A 14,743-nucleotide genomic window follows, 5' to 3' on the forward strand; every position below is an offset into this window, starting at 1 on the left:
CCAGTAGTCAGCACAGAGCGGTCCCTCCGTACACAGTGGCTGCTATCAGAGATGAACTCAGAGGAGTGAGTTCAAAGGCTGTTGCTAATCATGGACGAGCCCCAGGGACAATACTCTTAATAAGAGTAAGGTCCTGGCGTGGACCAAGCCCTGGTGTGCTTGCGCTGTACTCTGAGCTCTCTCTCTGCATGATTTCGTTTCACTCTCGGCTCCCTGTGCAAGGTTCCGTCACTCGTCTTGTTTGCAGATGCTGCTGTGGACGTGCAGAGGGTTCTGCTGACACAGCCTGGGGTGGACAGCCAGCCTCTCCTGGCACTGAGCCCCAAGGCCTTCCAGATGCTCTATGGTGCTGGGGTTCAGAAGGGGTCAGCGCTCAGATCTAGTCCAAGCCCCAGCTTTTCATAGGCAAGCTGAAGAACTCAGAAATAGGGCAGGGAGGGAAGCCAGGGAGCATCTTGGGGGTCAACGGGTTCGATTCCACACAGAACAGGGAGGGAGGGCGGTGGGGGGAGGAAAAGAGAAGAGTGCTAGCACGAAGTCACGGATAACATCTTGATAGAGGTAAAAACAACTCTTACCAGATATCCCACGGGCCCTACCAGCAAGGCCCCTTGGTCATCCCACAGGGCTACCCTCTGTATCATTGGAATTGCTGTCACATGAAGCCTAGGCATGATGCATCTCCTGGCTCCTCCTCCTCTCAGGGGCTACCCAGCAACTGATGAGGTCACCTAGCATAGAGATAGGAAACCTAGCAGCCAGGGCTCCCTGGGAAGCAAGGGACTCAATGACTCACTGACTGACCAGGTCACTCGCTGACCAGCAAAGCTTGAGACTCAACAGGACCTCTCCTCCCAGTGTCCTACCTGGCTAATTTCTCTCTCATGATCCTCCTGTCTCATCCTCTTCAGCATTTGCCTACCAGCATGTAACAATTTCCACCGTGGCTATCTATCGTCTGTCTGTCTGTCTGTTCATCTATCTATCTGTCATCTCTTCTCTCCCTATCTCTCTAATCAGATGGCTAGCGACAGACAGGGTCCCAGTCTAGGGAAAAGGTAGGAATGGAGGTGGTGGGCCTGGGGTTGGCCACACCTAGACGTTGGTCCTCATTCTCATCGTAGCTGGCTTTCTTCGAGGCCAGGACTGGGTGATGGTGTCGCTACTCCCTCCGCACTCTGACGTCACACTTCCAGGCTCCACCCGACTGGAGGGCGAACCCCAAGGGGACCTCATGCAGGCTCCGGGCCTCCCAGGCTCCCCTGCCCCACAGAACGTAAGTACCTGGAATCAAGGCCTGGAGTAGGACAAGCCTGGTACCTCTATGAACATTGAGTAGACAGTCACTGCCCCACACAAGGACCTCTGGGATCTATTTTGTCCCTTACACTGACAAATAAGATGATTCTAGACCCAGAAGGGCTCAGACACACATCTCTGTTCATTCCTTGGTTTGGTGTTTCCTGAGGCAAGATATGGAACCCCGTCAGCCTTGGGGACCCAGGTTAAGGAGAAGTATGCTTGTATCAGATTTGCATCCCAAGAGCAGCTTGTCCTCCCCATCACTTCGGGATTCCTGTGGGTTCAGTCATTCTCTATTCTCTCAGTACAGCATAGGGTCCTGGCAGGGGCCCTGGTCTAACCTCCATTTACAGACTCTCTCTATTCTGTCTGCCCAGAAGCATGCCAACTTCAGCTGCTCATCATTTGTGCCTGATGGCCCTCCAGAGAGGGCCCCCTCGCTGCCCCCCCACAGCCCAAGCGTCGCATCTCCAGGCCCAGAGCAGATCCAGAGCCACTGCACAGCTGGACCTGGCCCAGGCTCCTTCCGCCTCTCTCCCTCAGACAAGTATCCTGGCTTTGGCTTTGAGGAGGGCCCAGCAGGCAGCCCAGGGCGCTTCCTCAAGGGCAACCACATGCCTTTCCACCCTTACAAGAGGCACTTCCATGAAGACATCTTCTCTGAGGCCCAGACGGCCATGGCGCTTGATGGACACTCCTTTAAGACTCAGGGGGCACTGGAAGCCTTTGAGGAGATCCCTGTGGATGTGGGGGATGCTGAGGCCTTTCTGCCTAGCTTCCCAGCAGAGGCTTGGTGCAATGGACTCCCTTACCCCAGCCAGGAACACAACCAAGTTCTGGTGAGTACCAGAGGCCAAGGTCCTTCCACCTCCTCTCTCCTGGCTGCCTAGAAAGAATCCTCAAAGTCAGGTGTGGTGGCACATGCCTGCAATCTAGTACTCAGGAGGCCGAGGCAAGAGGACTGCTTGAGACAGAGGCCAGCCTCTGCCTATGTATGGAGACCCTGTCTCAAAATCAGAGCTCCATAGAAGGCAGCAAGCACAGAGCTCCTGGCTCCATGCTGGTCCTCTGGGGAGGGGTATGCTAGTCTGGCAGGCATGGAGGGGGCAGGTGGAGGAAACACATCAGGGAAGGGATCTGGCAGCTTCCCAGAGGCTGCTGAGTCAAGATTCCAGAGGGTGACTTCTCTGTTTATTTAAGTGTCAAGAATGCCAAGCCAGACCAACACACCCCTATGCAAATGTGAGGAGGAAAAAACACATTCCAGAGAGAGAAGGCTCTGGACAGAGTATCAGAACAAAAATCCCACCAAATATGGACTGGGGGACTTCACTGGTAGCTCCAGGCCCCTCCAGGCCCTGCTTTTATTTCTTATTTTCGTGCGTGAGACAGGAAATAGCTATGTGGCCTAAGGCCGTCCATGAACTAGAGATTCTTCTGCTTCACTGTCACTGCTGCTGGAATTACAGGTGGGCTCCTGGGCCTACTCTATGGCCAGAGCAGGCTTCTGCGGATTAAGTGCCTTGGGAACACCTCAGAAGGTTGACTAGCACTTCCGCAGCCAGATCTGCAAGCCTGGTGGCCTCGGGCAAGTCGCCTAATCTCTCTGAGCCTCCTCTTGTGGGAAAAGCCATGTTAAAAGTTCCTGTCTCAGGACTAAGGCTTGCCCCCTGCTCCCTAACTCTGATCCCAAGGCACCCCAATGTAATCACTCAGCCTGAACTCTGCCTCTTCCAGGGCCCACCAGCCTTCTTTACCTCCTGCTTCCAAATAGGCCCATTCCCGTCCTTAGCCACTCCTATCAGGAAGGGAGGGGGGAAGGAGACAAACGCCCATCAGGTGTGGCCAAGACAGGATCTTCTGCTGTTTCTGGAACTGTGATGCTTTGACTCAAGCTTTAGAATGTGGCAGGAGCCACAGCTTGGCACCCAGCAAGCCAGCAGCTGTCCCCCATTGTTCACTTGGTGTAGATCCTTGTCATTCAGCCAGGAGATTTCCTTCCAGGCTTCCATCAACATTCCAGAGTTCCCACTATCTCCATCTTGAGAATCGGGACCTGGCACTCTCTGGCTGAGGCCTCATGACTTACCAGGACATCCGCAACCTGTAACCAGAAATCCACCTGGCCTCATAGAGACAAGTTGTACCCAACTGCCTGGTCCACTCTATGGGTGTCCGATGCCACATAGTTTCCCCTCCTTGGGATCAGCTCTATCATCTGTGAAATGAAGGGGTTGGACTCCATGCCTGTGGCCCTTCCAGGCCCAAGATCCTGCGATTATGCCAATCTCTGAATCGGATGCCCTGGGGCACACCCAGAAAGTGGTCACAGCCAGCTTTCACCCCTCTGGGCCCAAATGCTGGCTTCCCGAAGGCCCGTGGGAATCCTAGTTACAGCAGTCTCATCCTGGCTTGTCTATCTGCCAGGTAGGTCCTAGCTGCACACCCTTGCCAGCTCTACTCAGGGCTCAGCTCTGGGTTAGGCCCTGAGGATTTCACATGGGCCTCTCAGAGATCTCTGGTCCCATTCAAGTCTACATGACCACTGACAAGTCTCCCCCATTTCTCTGCTGGTCTGGCCTGGCCTGTCACCTGCAGTGAGGTGGGATGTGGGAAATACCATACGTTCCTTCATAGCCCCTCCATTGACTTGCTGATTTCCCTCAGGAAAACCTCTATCCATCCCCAAGAGGGTCAGAGTAAGGATTATTTTAATGTGAGGTTCAAGACAAATGAAAGAAGGAAGGGGGAAAAAATCTTTCTTTTCCAGCAGGGGTCAGAGGTCAAGGTCAAGCCCCAAGCTCTGGACAACGGTCCTGGGATGTACTGCTACCAGCCTCCCTTGCAGCATGTGTACTGTTCTTCTCAGCCCGCCTTTCATCAGGTAAGTCTGAGGCAAGTGGCTCTACTTCCTGGAGCTCTCAGGAGGCTATGTGGGTGTTCCTGTGTGCAGGGTTTGTACATACATATGTGCATATATACGGACAGGCAGGTGAAGATACCAGAGTCCTAACCTAAGGTTGGGCTAGTGTCTAGTGGAAAGAGAAACCATTTCCCTTTTCTAGGGGTTCTCAGATTTTTCTGAACCCCTGGTGGAGATCAGGGAGTCTCAAACAGCCAAGACGGAGGCAGAGTCGTGGCGTGAACCAAAGAGGGAGGGGAGGAGAAGCATCCTAGACAGATGGGAGCGAAGAGGGGAGGGGTGTGTGGTATGACACACTGGCTGAGCAGGGAAGGGAACAAAGGCTCCCATCTAGGGCACACCTTGCTGTGTGACCTTGTCCTCACACTTCTTAGGCCGAGAGTGGCAGGCACAAGTGTGAGGCTGGGGTCCTCCCTGTAGTCTTTATCATCCTTGCCCTTCCCCACCCCATGCCCAGTTTAACCTCTCCAGAATGGATGGCACGGTAAATAATTGCCCCACATTGGCAAGGGATGGAGGATTTTTTGAAAAGAGACAGAAAAGAACCCCAGAGCAGCCAGGCAGCTCCCTTGGAGTCACCGGGCAAGACAGAGCAAGTGGCTGCCCAGCGCCCAGCTCCATCCACCTGCAGCCTGGCACTCAGACAGGCCCTGCCTGTGGAGCAGGTTCTACTCCCGCTCTGGCATCGGCCCTGATCCTGGCCAAGCCAGGAGGCAGGCTGGTGTGTGTGTGTGTGTGTGTGTGTGTGTGTGTGTGTGTGTGTGTGTGTGTGTGTGTTGTTGGGGGGGTCAGGTTGCTTGTTGTAGGTGCAAGTGACAGAGAGGGACAAAGAAACATATGACATGAGGGGACATTCTCCTAGTTGCAAAGGCCTAAGCTTTTCTGAGGTTTCTGGTCTGACTCAGGGTAGAGGGTGTCCCTAAGGCAGTTCGTCACATCAGGGACAAGTCACCACAGCATGAACGTGATCAGACCCTAAGTGCCCTTGCTATGCCCAGCCCTGCTTTGAAGCCCTCTGCAGTCTTCAATGTCCTTGAACAAGATGGCCGCACCCAGGGCTTTATGGAGCCCAGAGAGAGGGTGACTCAGGCACTAAGTGTCTTTCGGTGACCTGGAAAGAACACTTCAGCCTGGAGCAGCTGGGGGAGTCAGAGTCTCCAACCCCCAGCCCCCATAAAACACCATTCCCGGCACCACAGCCACTCCCTTCCCCGTGTAAAACTACCTCCTACCCCCACCTGCCCACCATCATGACCTGCTCTTTCAAAGAGCCACTGAAACTCGTAAAGGTAGCCATGCCTAGAACACACCCAGGCTGGACATCCCACTTCCGGCCCAGTGCTCCAAGAGAGGCCCAGGAGAGGAGGCCTGGAGTGCCTGCCTGGAAAGTATGGCACTGTGAGTCCCATCCTATCACCATGGCAACCAGGGTACCTCAAAGCCTGAGAGGTAAGAGCTGGAGGAAGACAACTTTGAGACCTTTTGAGACAAGTCTGAGTTCTGGAGTGTGGATCTCTACCCAAGCCCAAAATGTCTGACCCACTGCCATTGAGAACGGCATAGGGTCCACATGACCAATGAAAGGAGAGTCTGACCTCAGCTTCCTCTCTGGGCATGTGTGAATGGGGAGATATCATGGTGATCACTCTGTCCCTTTTGGCCTTTACAGTACTCCCCGGGTGGAGGCAGCTACCCTGTGCCCTACCTGGGCTCCGCTCACTACCCCTATCAGAGGATTGCACCCCAGGCCAACGCAGACGGTCACCAGCCACTCTTCCCAAAGCCCATCTACTCCTACAGGTATATGTCCTAGCACAACTGGGACAGAACTAAAGCAAGAAGGGCCCTTGGGGAAACTGAGGTATCCTGACCCTCAAGATGTAGCGGTTATCACAGGGGGTGGGAATCATACCCAGTAACTTCCGAGTATGCCTGCGGGGGAAATGATGCTTGCAGGTGGGTAGGTAGTTGCTACATAACCTTTGACCTTTGTCTCATCCCGAGGAGTCTTAACTCTGGTTGGACTCAGTAGATGCTGCTGACTTGGGTGGGTGGGCCTGTGAGGTCCCATCCTGGGGCCCAGTACCTGATACTAGAGTTTAGGTGGGAGATTAAGAGAACTGTTCATTGACTTCCCCCTCTTCCAACATTACAAAAAAAAAACCTCGACAAACACCTCTGCTACTTCCTAACTGAGAAACTGTTTGGTTGTCTGGAAGGCGAATGGGAAGGCAAGGCGGGCTATTTGGAGTTTTATGTTAGAGAATGTGGGCAGAACAGTGCTTAGTGCACAGCAGGAAGCCTTGTTCCCTTCCTGCTGTCCTAACAGAAGCCTGAGGAACTGAGGTATGGGTGGGCAGGGTCATTTCCGGGCAATGATGTACATGAAGCATTCATCCTCACAGCTCTGAGGATGCTGGCTACTGTGTTGTTGTCATTTCAAAACCAAGGAAACAGGCTCAGAGAGGTTCAGACAAGCTCACACATCTAGGGGCTAAGTCAGACAGCAATCTGGTTTTCCAGAGTCCACAAAATGCTCATAGAGTTCATTCTCAGCCTCACAGAACCTGTCAGTGAAGGAAAGCTAAAGATGGAGACCTGGTCAGAGGGCCAGGCTCTCAGGATCTCTCTTTTGTAGCATCCTCATCTTCATGGCCCTTAAGAACAGCAAGACCGGAAGCCTTCCAGTCAGTGAAATCTACAATTTCATGACGGAGCACTTCCCTTATTTCAAGGTGAGTCTAGAACCCACCCCCTGACACCAGCCCAGCATGAAAGGAGTAGGGGCTTGGCCCTAAGATGCTTCCCCTGTGTCCATGGTGAAGTGCAAAGATCCCAAGAGGGGCTGTATTTTCAAGACTGCACATGGCTCAAAGAGAGAGAATCACCTCACATCTACCAGGCCCCTGGCTCCACCCTCAGTAACAAATGGAGTTGTGGGGAGGACTGTGAACAGAGAGCTCAAGCTGTTTGCCCCAGGTTACACAGCGACTGGGAGGAGCTGGAGAAAGGGTTGGGGTCAGTCCTGACAGGCTTCGGGAATCAGCTACCTATTCCCCAATTGAGAGAGGAAGCAAGCAATGGAAGCATCTGCGGCCTCAGTCAGGGTGCTGTGGGGCTGGAGGAATTCCAAGCAGGAGCTGGTCACTAAGGTGACTATCACCTTCCAGAGTGAGATTAACATCTGCCTCCTCTATAGGTGGCATGCCGAGCTTCACTTGTACCCAAAAGTGGGGCTCACAGTCTTGGGGTGTCCCAAGGATCCAGAGGGTTCTCCCCCAAACCCATGTGCAGTATTAATTAGTTCCTATTTCCATGGAAGAGACTTCAGGCAACTCCCAGCAATTTCTTCCCAGTAACCCTGAGACAAGAGGACTGAGAGTGACCCTGGGGAAACTGAGGCATGAGACTCCTCAGTATGTACCACCAATAGTGGCGTGAAGTAGAGGTCCCACCCAGTAGATTTTCAAATGTTCCTACAAGATTTCTACACAGGAGTGGAGGGTAAGACTAGATCATCCCTGACCCTTGATCTAACCCTGAGGAGTCATGTCTGTCTCTGGGTACCTTGGGTGAGCCTGCCAAGGTCAGACTTCCTAGGGACATGACAGGTACCCTTCTATCCCAGTGAGCCAATTTATCCGAGGGTGACTTATCCTTCCAAGATCACACAGCAGATGGATCAATTGCTGGGTCAGGAAAACACGTTTGGTTTGCACACAGCCCCTTTATCCTTGACACATGTTCCCCAAGACCCTCTTGCACAACACTTTTCTCCTGAGGTAGGTGCGGGAGAGACAAGAGCTTCTGTTGGGGAATACAGTCCCCAGGACTTACACCATGGTAGATACTGTCTCATCTGCTAACCAGGCAGGACAGGAGCTGAGGCCCAGGTGATTCAGAGCCAGCTCTGTATGCAGTGGGGTTCCTGTCCCCACTGTCTGCACCATAGTACTGCCTGGGGACGGTTGCTGCCTGCTGTGCAGACAGCTTTGCACCTGCTGTGTTCCCAGCAGACAGGGAGTGAGCAAACACATCTTTCAGCATGGTTTTGGCTGGAATGGAAAAGTCCCCTGACTTGAAGTTATAGGAGGGAGAAACACCATAGTCTGTATGGGCTGCTCCTGAACCCCAGAATCTCCAGGCAGAGATAGACACTCCCCTCTTCCTAAGGCGGCTGCAAAGTCCTCCAAGAACTGAACAGAGAAAGGGAGGTGAGGCCCCTCCCTCTCCTCTGGGCCTTCTTCCCTGCCCACTCCTGGCCTTACCTCCAGCCCCTCCCTGCATCTCATCTTCCTGGCTTAATTATTTTTCCTGGGAGCCGTGTAATCCCTGTTTTATGGGGCTGAAGAGTGAAGAGGTCTGACAGCTTTTTTTGGTTTGGTTGTTTTTCTTAACCAGTTGCATCACCCCTTCATGCTGGAGTTTACATTTGATTTCAGAGAGACTGTGTGAAGATCTGACCGGCCCCATGGGCATGGCAGGCCCCATGGGATGACCTGGGCAGGGCCCTTAGCTGAGGAACAGGACTGGAGTCCATGCCTGGTTTGGACTTTGTTTCCTTGTGTGATCCAAGGCCAGCTGTTTTCTTCTCTGGGCCTCAGTTTCCCCTCTGTAACATGTCAGTTTGGACCAGTTGGTACATAGATTCCTTCCAAGCCAACAGACTCTCTCCAAACCTCCCTAAAGAGTGAGTTCAAAGACTCTAAACCTCTCAGTCCTCATCCGGAGGTCATTTTTCAGGGCAAGGACAGAGTGGACTCTGAAGTGGACAATACTCATACCCAAGGCAGCTGCTGTGGGCGTCCCATAGTCCCATGAGTCAGGGACTGAGGAAGTGTCCGGCCACTGTGCATAATTGTTAGTGCTGACCATTCCTCTTCCAAACAGGAAGTGGCTGCGGTGGGGGCTGCCCTGGCATCCCGAAGTCACATATTTATGGTACCATAAAAGTTCCCAGTGCCCATTAAGTCTGCTCTTGGGGTGATGGAGCTTTGACTCTTAGTAGAGACAGCTGTGGGAGCTCAGGAAGGTCCAGTAGCTCAAAATCCTCGCTGGTAACCCCTGATGAACCTTGGGGGTCATCAGGACCAGCCCCATGACAGGTTAGCTGTCCCCAAGAAAGGCTCTGGCTGCTGTTGCCAGCAACTCTAGTGAGACTGGCATCAGGACCCAGGGTCCGGTTCTGCTAGGCGTGATTCAGCTTGGCTGCACCCTGGGGCAAGTGAGCTAGGGAGGAGGGCGTGGCCATCTCTCATTAGCCAGAAAGAGGGGCTGAAAGCGAGAGGAGCTGGGAGTAAGGGCCCCAGGAAGTCCCATCAGCTAGAGAGATAGCTCTACCCACAGTCACCCCATGTCAGGCTCAAGGTTGTCACAGAGCCTGCAACCAAGCCAGACGTGGAGGACAAGAGGCCCGTGCCCCTCCACCACCATCCCTGCCACCGCCTCTCACCCAACTGAGTCAGCTTAATGGTTTTTACAACCCTCCTTGGGCACAATTACTGCAGTGGTGGCATGACCAGGCCTCCTAATGGGTGTTTATTCTGTTGGCACGAGCACCCCCTGCCTGAGGGCTGGCCTCCCCACCAGGGCACACCTCCAGGGCACACTCATGCGAACTCACACCCACACACTCAATCATAGATACACACGTACTCTGAGACACTTTCTCACACATAGCCATCTGCACTCAGGAGTTCAGAGACCTGTGGTAGGAGATGCCACTCACACCAAGAGACGTCTATGGATTTCGGGTCTCTTCAGCCACATGCGACTACCCCTGTCCCTACCAACACCACATTTGCCATCAAACAGAGGCATCAGGTGTGTGCTGACTCCCACCTACTCACCAACCCTTTTCTGTCTAGCTTGCTCTAGAAGGATGAAGTGGACCCAGAGTGGGGCATTATGCTGTCCTCCCTTTAAAGCTGGCCCCAAGACTTTAAAATAGTGATCTTCCCCTTTCCACAAGGGAATGCACAGGCCAGGAGGCCCAGTCAACACATCCTGCTTCAATGGGGACTTAGACCAGAAGCCTCAATAGCGTTTACCAATAGCTGCCCCTTAAAGTGGGATCACAAGTTGGACATCATGATTCCTGCCTTCAATCTCAGCACTCGAGAGCCTCTGAGCATCTTACTGTGAGCTTGAGGTCAGCCTGGACGACAAGTGAGGTCCCATCTCCGAAAGGAGTGGTGGTTAACAAGTATTGGAGAGAGCTGGGGGGTGGTGCACACCTTTAATCCCTGTACTCGGGAGGCAGAGGCAGGGGGATCTCTGAATATGAGGTCAGTCTGGTACACAAAGATAGTTCCAGGACAGCCAGGACTACACAGAGAAACCCTGTCTCGGAAAACACACACACACACACACACACACACACACACACACACACACACACACACACACAGCATTGGGGCTGTGGTTAAGAGCACTTGGCTGCTCTTGCAGAGGACTTGAATTCTGTTCCCAGCCCCACACGGTGACTCACAAACGATCTATAACTCCAGGAGATTCAATGTCCTCTCTGACAGACTCCTGTAGGCATGCGGTGCAGACATACACAGAGGCACCCACATGTACACATAAAGCACATAATAAATATGCAAAGGATCACAGTCCTCTGAAGGGTCTAGACTAAGAGCTAGATAGGGTGACAGCAGCTTTGGGATTCTAGCTAAAAACCTAACTTACCATCAAGGATTCTGCCCACTCCTTCCCCACAGCTAAAGGGTTCTAAGCATGTTTTGGGAGCTGAGGACATCAAAGCAGAGTGTGTAGAAATTCTATGTCCAGGGTTGGTGAAGGAATGTTCTAGAGCCCCCCGCCCCCAGGCCTAGAACCATTTCTTGCTGCCTGAACCCAACCTGGATTCTTGCCCTGCTCTGGCAGACTGCGCCTGACGGCTGGAAGAATTCTGTTCGCCATAACCTGTCTCTCAACAAGTGCTTTGAGAAGGTAGAGAATAAATCCGGAAGTTCCTCCCGAAAGGGCTGTCTGTGGGCCCTCAATCCTTCCAAAATCGACAAGATGCAGGAAGAGCTGCAGAAGTGGAAGAGGAAAGACCCCATTGCTGTGCGCAAAAGCATGGCCAAACCAGGTGAGGCTGGCAGGCCTGCGTGAGAATGGCCGAGGGACCTGTGGTCCAGAATGGAGAGGAGTGGAGCCTGCGGGAGGGTCCCAGGCTGGGAGGCTGCAGAGGAGGGAGGCCTCATGAAGTTTTCTTTTGGGCCTTTGCAGAAGAGCTGGACAGCCTCATTGGAGACAAAAGGGAGAAACTGGGTTCTCCTCTGCTGGGATGTCCACCACCTGGGCTGGCAGGCCCAGGTCCCATCCGGCCCCTGGCACCTTCAGCTGGTCTTACCCAGCCTCTACACCCAATGCATCCAGCTCCAGGTCCCATGCCTGGCAAGAACCCCCTGCAGGACCTACTGGGTGGCCATGCACCCTCCTGCTACGGGCAGACCTACCCACACCTTTCTCCCAGCTTGGCCCCTTCTGGACACCAGCAGCCATTGTTTTCACAGTCAGATGGGCATCTTGATCTGCAGGCCCAGCCAGGCACCCCCCAGGACTCACCTCTACCTGCCCACACACCACCCAGCCACGGTGCCAAGCTGCTGGCTGAGCCTTCCTCAGCCAGGACCATGCACGATACTCTGCTACCAGACGGAGACCTTGGTACTGACCTGGATGCCATCAACCCCTCTCTCACTGACTTCGACTTCCAGGGTGAGCTGGGAGCAGGGAAAGGAAGGGTGGGTCAGGACTAGAGAAGTGCTCTTGGCGGTGTAGCCTAGCCTCTTCGTGTCTCCAGGCTGCCACCTGCTGGCTCCCGAGTTTCTGGTCACCTGAGGCAGATGACTAGGAGTAAGTGTTGAATATGCATTTACTCCCTGATGTCCAGACCATGAGGTAAATGACACTTTCCCTCGTCTTTCTCCTCCTGGTACTCTGAACATGTCCTGGATGGCTTCATCATCAAACCGCTCATCTCTGACAAAACTGGGGAAAGCTACAAGTTATCCATGATGTGGTTGATGGTGAGGGACTGGGAGGCTGAACATTCCAAAATCATTTGCATTTTATCAGAACGCAGCTTTCACTGCAGGAGACAGATCTTCTATGGGATGGAAGACCTCAGAGCTAAGCATATCCTAGAGAGATTTGAGGCTAGAAGCCCAGAAAGGTGATTCTATCCACTCCCCTCCATCTTGCTCACTCCATCCACAGGCAGACAAGCCCCACCCTCTTCCCCTCTAAGTCCCACCCCTTCCAGTTTGGACTGTGGCGTGCCAGTAGGCTCTGCCACTGACTATAGAAGAGGTTTGGAGGAGGCCATTGCTGATCTATACCTTAGACTATTAGAAAATAACTTCACATAGATCTTCACTCCAGACCTGCTGTGGATGCAGAGAACAGGCAGAGGAAGCTTATGGGTGTGGGATGCTATAAGTTCTATTAGAAGGCTGGAGATGTGGGTAGGGGGTAAAGCGTTTGCCTAGCATGTACCAGGCCTTAGTTTGGCTCAACACCCCAGTATCACAAAACCAAACAAAATCCTTAATTAATACCTACTCAAACTCCTACTGAGTATCAGGCATCTTGCAAACAACTTTACATGTGTTCTCCCCATCTGGACCTAGAGAGCGATACTACACACAGAGATCCACTCAAGGTTACTGGGCCAGAGAGAAGGAGTTGAACCCAGGTGGCCAAGAGCAGCCAGCGCTGTCAGGTCTCTCTCTCTACCCTGCGGTGATGATGTTCCAGGCTGATACTCCAGTCCCTGCCTGCCACGCGGCAGGTCACATGACCCAGAGGGACTCAGCGATAGCAGGGTTTGTTCCTCAGAGTCTAGTGTCCTTTCTGGTTCTATCCCTGTGCCTTGGGTCCTGTGAGAGGGGAGGCCTATGGAGCCAGGCCTGTGTACCTCATCAGTTTCAGTGGTGCACTGTGGGAAGACCGTAGGTAAGAAATCAACCTTCTTTGGGAACTGAGGCAGAAGCCTGAGTGAAAAGTTTCAGGGGACCTTTAAGGTTCCTGATGCAAGTAGGTTTTTGCATCAACCCTTCAGAGTGGCAATTCCTTAATCTTCTTTGGTACTCCTTTCTCCTCAGAAAGGCACAGAGGTTACATGCAACTATGGCGGTGATTCTCAACCTGTGGGTCGCGACCCCTTTGGAGACTCTAACGATAATTTCATAGGGGTCACCTGCATCTATGACTTTTACACTATGCTACCTCGGAGCTGGACTCTGAGGCCAGAAAAAAAAAAAATCAGTGATTACTGAGGTTCCAGAGTAGGTGCCAGGGTAGGCTTCCAGTCTGCATCACCAGAATCCTGTTCTCTGAGACTCCTGAGGAGCTTGGGTGGGAGTCAGACTGGGTTTAGCATTCTGTGGCCTGCCAATGATGAGGCTTCTTTCCTCTTCCCAACTAGGAAATCTGTGGGAGCAGCTGAAGGATGACAGCTTGGCCCTGGACCCCCTCGTACTGGTGACCTCGTCCCCGACGTCATCCTCCATGTTGCCCCCTCCACCAGCGGCCCATTGCTTCCCTCCAGGGCCTTGTCTGGCAGAAACAGGCAATGAGGCAGGTGAACTGGCACCTCCAGGCAGCGGTGGCTCCGGTGCTCTGGGAGACATGCACCTCAGCACCCTCTACTCGGCCTTTGTGGAACTGGAACCCACGCCCTCCTCAGCAGCTGCCAGCCCTGCCGTGTACCTCAGTCCCGGCTCGAAGCCAATGGCTCTGGCTTGAGCTGTGCCCAACATCAGCTCCAGCTGTTGCCTAGCTGGCTGCCCATATAGGGCTCACCTTAAAGGTCAAAGAAGGAAAACACTACTTGTCTCCTATGTCACTCAGCCAACTTATTTGTTAGCCAGAAGCTAGGGGATCCACCTAGGATGCTACCGGGTGACCCGCTCCACACGCGGGCTCCAGCAAGGAAAGTGTCGGAAAAGAAGTGACAGCGCGCCCCCTAGTGCCAGGTCACTCGAACTTCAGCTCTCGAGTGTCACTCAAGCTCAACACACCTGCTCATCTTGTGCCTTCCACTCAGAGGAAATCTTAGAATAATATCACAGAGTCTGATTTGATTTCTGGGGCAGCTGAGAGCTAAAAGCTTTAGTTAGCAAAGCTCAGGGCCAGTGTGACAGGTCAAAGATCAACCCCCCCAAACCTCATCCTAATCCCCATTTGCTCTACAGGCGTGACCCACTTCAGTCATATTCTCTCCCAGAAATCTCTATTTATTCTCCTATCTTACACCCTTATAGCCTACAGGGTCTCCTCCCACGTGACCTGTGAACCCCTTAGGGAGACAGCTACTTCATAGGACTTATCTATCCATCCTGAGTATATACTCTGGCTGGCCACCTCCAGGGTGACACACAGAAGGGGGCAGCATCTACCCTGGGACCAAACTGAGCCCAAATCCAACACAAAGTGTTTGGAAAGAACCCTTGTCCTCAGAAACTTGAACTTGTCCCCCTCTCTTAGTCTCAGCCACAGGAA

At 53.1% G+C, this 14,743-nt stretch overlaps 1 protein-coding gene across 3 annotated transcripts; it reads left to right on the forward strand.

Moving 5' to 3' along the window:
- Nucleotides 1-1,153: 1,153 nt before the first annotated feature.
- Nucleotides 1,154-14,268, forward strand: Foxn1 (forkhead box N1). Of its 3 annotated transcripts, none has more exons than XM_032914103.1 (8): nt 1,154-1,276; nt 1,680-2,141; nt 4,073-4,186; nt 5,895-6,025; nt 6,864-6,960; nt 11,117-11,324; nt 11,465-11,956; nt 13,668-14,268. In XM_032914103.1, the coding sequence occupies exons 1-8, from the start codon at nt 1,154-1,156 to the stop codon at nt 13,985-13,987; spliced, it is 1,947 nt and encodes a 648-aa protein (XP_032769994.1). In that variant the 3' UTR covers nt 13,988-14,268. The 3 variants fall into 3 exon arrangements, with proteins under 3 accessions (XP_032769994.1, XP_032769996.1, XP_032769997.1); XM_032914105.1 differs by having other exon boundaries at nt 4,076-4,186; XM_032914106.1 differs by having other exon boundaries at nt 1,683-2,141.
- The last annotated feature ends 475 nt before the right edge of the window (nt 14,269-14,743 follow it).

This window comes from Rattus rattus, chromosome 9 (assembly GCF_011064425.1).
Source record: "Rattus rattus isolate New Zealand chromosome 9, Rrattus_CSIRO_v1, whole genome shotgun sequence".
Taxonomy (NCBI): Eukaryota; Metazoa; Chordata; class Mammalia; order Rodentia; family Muridae; genus Rattus; species Rattus rattus.

Bases quoted from the DNA above. Each gene is read 5' to 3' on its own strand.
- Foxn1 (XM_032914103.1), top strand. From the start codon at position 1,154: ATGGTGTCGCTACTCCCTCCGCACTCTGACGTCACACTTCCAGGCTCC. The intron at 1,277-1,679 runs GTAAGTACCTGG...CTGTCTGCCCAG, and splicing joins GCTCCCCTGCCCCACAGAAC to AAGCATGCCAACTTCAGCTG. The intron at 6,961-11,116 runs GTGAGTCTAGAA...CTGCTCTGGCAG, and splicing joins AGCACTTCCCTTATTTCAAG to ACTGCGCCTGACGGCTGGAA.